Raw genomic sequence first — 7,644 nt, forward strand, 5'->3', positions numbered from 1 at the left:
TAATATATAAAAAAAGTATCTTTAAATTAAAAAAAATTCTAAATTTCCTTTAATTTTAAAAAAATATCTTTTTAAAAAATATCTTCTTAATTTAAGAAAAACAAATAATATTCTAGATTTCCTTTAATTTAAAAATATATATTTTTAAAAAATATACTTCATATAAAAATATCTTTAAATTTAAAAAAAAACATATATCTTTAATTTGTTTTAAATTATCTTTAGGAAATTTTTAATGAGTCCAGTCGAGCTAAGGCGAGTTCGACTCGACTCGACTCATTTTCATCCTTACAAACAATGACAAATAAAGGATTCGAGAAAGCCCTGGTTATTTTAATCTCAATTAACTTTCATCTTTTTATTTTTTTTTAGGTAAAAAACCAAACTTTTTTGGAAACACCATGACTTAGTAATTTAAGTATAATGATATTGTCATGCTGCAACTTAGCAATATTTGTGGAGACAAACTTATTATAAATATTATTACTTGGCAATGATTTAGTACAGTTGCTAAATATTCCATCAAGTTTTTGGCGTTGTTTTCAGTGGTTATTGATTAATTTAAACAAATCAATTGAATTATGCTTATGATTTATTTTTATTTTTTAAAAATTTTAGTTTTTATTTTAGTTTTTTATTTTATTCTACTTTTCAAATTTTTTCTGTTATTAATTTTAGTTATTTTCAATTACTATTTCATGTTAGTATTTTTTAATTGTGTCGTGCTAATCATATGGTTTTCTTTCTAATTGTGTATGTGAGGTAGAGTATCTATCAAATTGCTTTATATTCAGATGACAACACAAAAAGTGAAATAGCTCTGAGGAAGAAATGTGAATGTATGATGGAACTTGATTTTTAACTTGGTCTATTAGGATAAATCAAAGTTGTATCAAATAAATTGGTTTCCTCAACTCTAGCTCAAAAAAATGTTAATCAAGTCAGGGTATTACGATGTGATTTATGTGGTGACGGTCATGCCAATGATTGTGTACTAAAGGGATATGCTGAAGAGACTCGTTATATTGTAAATTTTCAAAAACTAAGTCCTTACACAGTGGGAAGATCATCCAAATTTCAAATAGAGTAATAATCAATGTCAAAGCTTTAATAAAAAAATCGTCGAGATCCACCACCAAGAAAGCCATATCCTCTAGAAGAGGCCGTGCAACAATTCATGAAGATGACTCAAAACATTTTTGAAACAATGAAGTCAATTCAAGATACATCCATCAAGATCCATGAAATATCTCTTAAGAATATTGAAATGCAAATTGGGAAGTTTTACAAACAATTGGAGAGTGTAATGGATATATAGTGGTTAATCCAAGAAATGATAAAGTTGAGAGAGAAGTCTAAGATGAATGGAAGGTAGTAGATGAAGGATGAGTTGAAAAATAACAAGACGAATAAAAATGCATGCCATCAAATAGAAGAATTTGAGGTGAAAATAAATATGAGAAAAGAGAAAGAATGTTAAGTGAGGATGATCTAGTTTTGGATTCAACAATTTGTCTAGATGTAAATATCCAACTAGAAAACATTTAACAAAAGATTATCCCTAAAAATCAGTTTAGAAACAAAGTACATGAAAGTAACAAAAAATTGATGAAGTATAGAATGTCATTTATGCCTTGTTCTCTACTATCAAATTGAAGAAGATCTGGAAGGAACCTTATAAACCCTCAATTTCATAAGATTCTTACCCCAAGAAAAGGAGGAAAAATGATATATTGTTTGTGTCATATATGTCTCCCTATAAAAGAATCAAACGGTCAAGCTAATGATCATAAAGAAGCGTTATGTGGGAGGCAATCCACAAAATAGTGTTACTTAATTTTTTATTTTATTTTTCTTTCCTTTTGAGTATTTGTGTTGTTATTTAAAATGACTGAACTTCCTTTCTTTATAAATTTTTATTTTAAAATCATTACCCACATATCAATGACTACCACAAGTGAAAAGAAAAATATTTAAAAAAACTGTGATGAGGATGCTCAGTTGTTATGGTAGTTATAAATGTGGATTGAAAAATAAAGAAGATGAATAATATCTAAATATTGTATACTCAACTTCAAGGCACCTAAACAAGTAAGGTTTGAGCCCAAATATATCATTTTTTTTAACTTTTTCCTTACTATTGAGAGTATCCAGGCAATTGCTTATTTCTAGACGTTAGAACTTTTCTAAGTAGTTGATTGGTCTAATTTTTTATACATACTGAGACACTTATTTGTTTAAACTATGAGTATTTTCAAGTCATCCTTTAATTTAATCATCTATTGTTAAACCTTTAGAGCCTTGGTCACTTCTTTTGGAGACATAGTCATATTATAAGTCAATTAACTTGAAAGATTAATCTTTCACTATGCCAAACAAGGGATTAGACAGCGCTTTTTTTGACATTAGACAGCGCTTAAAAGCGCTGGCTATACTGGCGCTGGTATAGGTCTTAGACAGCGCTTAATTTACTAAAAAAGCGCTGGCATAGGGGGGGTTTAGACAGCGCTTTTTCAGTAAAAGCGCTGTCTAAAACCCCCCTATGCCAGCGCTTTTTTAGTTAATTTCATGTTGAAATTAACTAAAAAAGCGCTGGCATAGGGGGGGTTTAGACAACGCTTTTACTGAAAAAGCGCTGTCTAAACCCCCCTATGCCAGCGCTTTTATTAAAAAAGCGCTGGCATAGGTGGTTAATTCAACAAAATATAGTGTAAAAAAGCGCTGGCGTAGGGTGGGCTATACCAGCGCTTTTACAGAAAAAGCGCTGGTATAGCCCACCCTATGCCAGCGCTTTTTTACACTATATTTTGTTGAATTAACCACCTATGCCAGCGCTTTTTTGATAAAAGCGCTGTCTAAGGTCAAAATTAAAATGCCTTTACCAGCGCTTTTTGCCTAGAAGCGCTGTCTAAGACTCCAAATTTTGGAGGATCTTTTTATACGTTTTCACCACATTATTTAGCACCTGTAAATTGCAAATTTCAGCAGATTTTCATAAATTGGAGCTTGAATCCAATCTATATGCACCTTATAGTTCAACACATTGTAGTTCTATCTTCTGAATATGCACATATACTTGAAAATCTATATGCATTATAAACACATTATAGTTCAACACAATATACTTCTAATTTCAGCAGTTTTTTGAGTATTTATATATATACTTGAAAATGTTTGCCTTTACAAAAAATCTACACATTTCTAATAACCTCCAAAAATGCTAATCAAAATGTATTTCAACACATTCTAGTTCTATCTTCTAAATATGCTATATAACCTGAAACAACACCAAATAAAGATTGTAGTAAGCAAATGGAATTCACTCAAAGTTATTCAGATCACATTCAAAATTAAAGTAAGAGTTCAATACCTCACAAAACCTGTAGCTCGATAATGAATTGACACAATTCCTCTTTAATTTCATCCAACTGATCTTTTGAGTAATAAGCACATCTATATTCATCAAAGTACTACATAATAATATAACATAGTATGATTTAGTTAAATCTATTTAATTATGAGAAATATGTGTTAAATATGAAAATAACTCATAAGTTAGAAATCCATACATCAGATGGAATATCTGTTCGATCCATAAGAAGAGTTTCTTTCATAAACCTCAACGTGTAATATCCACAATCTATATTATTACGCTGTCGAGGACACTACACATGGAAAAACAATATGGATAAATATCCTAAGTTTTATCATGTGTCATCACTAATATAATCAAAATTGTGATAATTAATATACCTCCACTCTATTCCATGTAATGTTATTGGCTTTTCTCTTTGGTACTTGAATTTTTCTTTGTGCTCGAACAGTTTGTATAATGCTATAATGAAATATAAACGAATATTTAGAACAATTCACATAAATAAATAAGTATACACACGAATATTGGGTTATTTGCACTTACGTGTCAACTATCGTCTTCATAGCAGGGTATGTTGTCCAATCCTTGTGTAAAGAATCCAAATAATACACAATTTCTTTAAAAGGATTTATCGCGACCAACAACCAATGTCCACTGTAATAAAACAAATGTTAGATGGAAACTTTCTACACGACGTCAAAATATGAAAAATTATAACAGATGAATTTAGATTGAAGAACTAACCCGTCGCCGGTATTAAACGGTAAAAAGAACAACTTTTCTCTATCTGTGTCGGCCATAAAGCGCTCGACTACATACGTCCTGACTTCATCTGGTTTTCTTATCATTTCGGTTAAGTTCGTTTTCATGGGATTTAAGAATGAGAATCTTTGCTCCAACCCACGCGGACCCATCAATTTGTCATATAAATACCTTATATAAAAACATCATTAACATTTAGACTATTCATATGAAACGAGTAAATAACTTGTTCAAGAATTTAAACAAAGTAGATCGGATATACCTCATGTATGTGTTGATAACACCAACGCTTAATTGCGTATGATACAAAATTTGATCAAAATCCTCTTTACCCAATGGCTCGGCATACTCAAAACCAAAAATAGCTCCATCCATAGGTATTAAACGAACACATCCATCCGAAATATCTGTCGTTTCTAAATATGTATGGAGGCACGCTCTATACTTGGAAGGATTTTTCTTTTTAGCCCCGGTCCTCTTGGAAATTTCAGTCTTCTTAGCAACAGGAATCTAAATATCATATAATTAGTAAGGTGAAGTGTAAGATGACGAATTAACAGGAATCTAAATAGCATATAATTGTGATGTACCTCTTTTTGCGATGCAACTGACTCGATTTCCCGCGCAATCCCCTTATCTTTTGCTTTGGATTTTGTGGGAGTCTAATTAACATTAACATGTAAAAAATGTGTACGTAAAATGCGCGTAAAAAATTTGAATACCTAAAGGTTCATAATGGTTTTAAGCATACCTCATATCCTACGATAATGAGGTCTGTCGGCCATGCAACAAATGAACCTATGGCATCTCCCAATAAAGTTGCATCCGAAACATCGTCAGGATGTGGTAATAACGCATCCTTCTCCAAAGCAATATCAACCGAGACTTTCAAAGATCCAGTAGGGAGCGGTTTAGTGTGAAGTAATTCACCCAAATTGTTATGAACTTTCCCCTTGCCAACCATCCGATAAGTCGGTCTCGCTAAGTAGAGGTGACAAGGTGAAATGCCCTAAAACCAATAATAAATATGACATTTTTAATGTGTATATATGACAATTAAATAAATTAAGCTAATTTAATTTCATAATAAGATATATAATTACCTCTGGAATAGTCGGTTGAAAATTACAATTGATACTATCTTTGTCACTAGTATCTTTAAAACCCGCTGCTCGATCTCTTTCTCTTTCCTTTCTTAATTCAAGAACTTCAGCTTTTAATGCTTCCAAAGTTTGCTGCAGTTCTTTATTGCTAGGAGTCTTTTGTTTTTTAATATTCAAGGATTTTTGAGTGATCCCAAATCCCTTGCCCCTCACCCGACCAGAATACTCGGGAACATCTAATGCTCGACTCAGTATGCTCCTGCAATCAGTGTCTTCATATGGAACTATAGATTGAGATAGAGTCTCCTGAAAATCATATGAACATACACACAATAGTAATGTTATTGTCTTAAGTAAGTGTCAAAGTCAAAGTGTACGAAATTGGACGATTCAAAAGTGTCAAAGTCAAAGTGTTATTGTCTTAAATAATGCTATACTTACACATTTCTCAAATATTTGTTGAACGTCTTCTTTAATCTTTCCATCCTTACCGACACGGGCTTCCTTCCACAAAACATGTGCCGGAAGAGATGTTTCAGAACTATTCTCCTTTGTTAACTACACATTAAGCATAATATGATCAAATATAACTCATGACAAAATATGATCAAATATAACAAGTATATCAATGCAATTTATAGATACTTACTATAGACTGCTCTAAGCGTCCATATCCAACACGCCCTTTTCTATAGGGATACGCCGGACTTGATGCTCTTTGCCGGTTTGTTTCACTTACACTCTTAAATTCTTGGGTTTTTCGTTTGGATTTAAACGTTTCCCATTCTTTAGGTGAAATCAAACTTGCATATTTAGATGGAAGCTCTGCATCAACAAAAGTACCTTCCGTATCCCTAAGAAAGGTGGTTGATAAAAAGGTTCTAAACCCTCTTAGTAACTTTCCGGCCAATTTGAGACAATGATCTCTTCTGTTTTCTTCGATGTCGAAACACCTCTACGAAAAACATACACACATTGCGTTAGTACAATTAATTTAAAGACATAATCGTCATTAAAAACAAATAACATCACATATGGTACCTTTATCTCACTCCATATTTTGTCTTTAGCTTCGTTCAATTGTTTATTTCTCCAATTATCACAAGTAATTGGAACTTCATTCCTTACCAATGCACCAATAAAACTTGTCAATGTTGAACCGTTAGGCTCAATTAGTTGTCCACCTTCGTTCCAATGCACTTTTATTAAAACGCCTCGATCTCTATCTCGAATAACTTTCTTCATAACCGTTATTCCACGTTTAATTTCCCTTTCCGCACCACCAACGGTCTCATCACCATGTGGGTGATCCTCGTTACTAGCCATCTGTAATAAAGAAAAACATAAACACAATATTAAGCAAATATGAATACAAATCAAGTAAGTGTCAAAGTCAAAGTGTATTGAATTGGACGAAAATTACATGGTAGCCTACAAACGGGCCAAAGGACTCAAAAATGAACTCGATTCGTCCAAATTCCGAGTGGAAGCATGTTTTTTGTAACAGTACAGCAACAGTAAAATCAGGGAAAAAGTTGTCCGAATCGAAAAACAAAGTATACCATTGGCTCCGGAATCGTGGAGAAAGTCTATTTTCATTAATCACATGCATTAAAACTCATCACGATTCAAAAATATAAAGAAATCATGCATTATCAGATATAACTTATAATCAAAGCAATTGAAAACAAAAATATAATGAAATCATGCATTATCAGATATAACTTATAATCAAAGCAATTGAAAACAAAAGAATAAAGAAACCATGGATAATTTACCTAAGTCACTAACATCTCTTTCTTTTCTTTGTTGGAATATTAATCACTTGTTTCTTAGCAATGCGTACGGATGAATTGATCCAAATTCCCTCATTATGATCGTTTCTTATATATGACTCATCCGGTATAAGATCATCAACTTCATCATTTCTATTCAACTCATTCCGTCTAATGCATGACTCATTCTCAACATCAATATCACATTGATCGACACCGCTATCATCAGTGACTTTGTTAGAGAAAAGCACTATAGACCATTTTGTACTCTTCGGGTCATTCACATAGAACACTTGTTTAGCTTGAGATGCTAGAATAAAAGGTTCATCTTTGTACCCCACCCTAGTAAGATCAACTTGCAAAAATCCAGACTTATCCATTCGTATGCCACTACTATTCACCCACTTGCAACCAAAGATGGGAATCTGAAACTTCTCGTAATCAAACACCCAAATGTGCTCAATAACTCCAAAATATGACAAATTTGCATATTTGGGGTTTAAGTCCTTCATACTTGATATATGCATTGCTTCAGCTAGCACGGTGACACCACTATTTTGCATAGTACTCTTATCATCTTGTTCTTTGGTATAAAATGTGTATCCATTAATTGAATATGCGCTATGAG

At 32.3% G+C, this 7,644-nt stretch overlaps 1 protein-coding gene across 2 annotated transcripts; it reads right to left on the bottom strand.

Annotated features, from left to right (window-relative positions):
- Positions 1-3,370: 3,370 nt before the first annotated feature.
- LOC127085894 (uncharacterized) lies at positions 3,371-7,382 on the bottom strand. Of its 2 annotated transcripts, none has more exons than XM_051026455.1 (13): positions 7,020-7,382; positions 6,283-6,567; positions 5,891-6,196; positions 5,683-5,799; positions 5,242-5,547; positions 4,890-5,147; positions 4,729-4,800; positions 4,401-4,648; positions 4,121-4,309; positions 3,920-4,030; positions 3,754-3,835; positions 3,570-3,665; positions 3,371-3,470 (listed from the first exon to the last, which is right to left on the bottom strand). In XM_051026455.1, exons 2-13 carry the CDS (start codon positions 6,565-6,567, stop codon positions 3,372-3,374), a joined length of 2,169 nt encoding a protein of 722 aa, XP_050882412.1. In that variant the 5' UTR covers positions 7,020-7,382; the 3' UTR covers position 3,371. The 2 variants fall into 2 exon arrangements, with proteins under 2 accessions (XP_050882412.1, XP_050882411.1); XM_051026454.1 differs by lacking the exon at positions 7,020-7,382 and adding an exon at positions 6,665-6,868.
- Between the last annotated feature and the right edge of the window lie 262 nt (positions 7,383-7,644).

Source organism: Lathyrus oleraceus, chromosome 5 (genome assembly GCF_024323335.1).
Source record: "Lathyrus oleraceus cultivar Zhongwan6 chromosome 5, CAAS_Psat_ZW6_1.0, whole genome shotgun sequence".
In the NCBI taxonomy this organism is placed as follows: Eukaryota; Viridiplantae; Streptophyta; class Magnoliopsida; order Fabales; family Fabaceae; genus Lathyrus; species Lathyrus oleraceus.

Bases quoted from the DNA above. Each gene is read 5' to 3' on its own strand.
- LOC127085894 (XM_051026454.1), bottom strand. From the start codon at position 6,853: ATGCATGTGATTAATGAAAATAGACTTTCTCCACGATTCCGGAGCCAA. The intron at 5,148-5,241 runs GTAATTATATAT...TATTGGTTTTAG, and splicing joins TTCAACCGACTATTCCAGAG to GGCATTTCACCTTGTCACCT. The intron at 3,666-3,753 runs GTATATTAATTA...TTCCATGTGTAG, and splicing joins TTACATGGAATAGAGTGGAG to TGTCCTCGACAGCGTAATAA.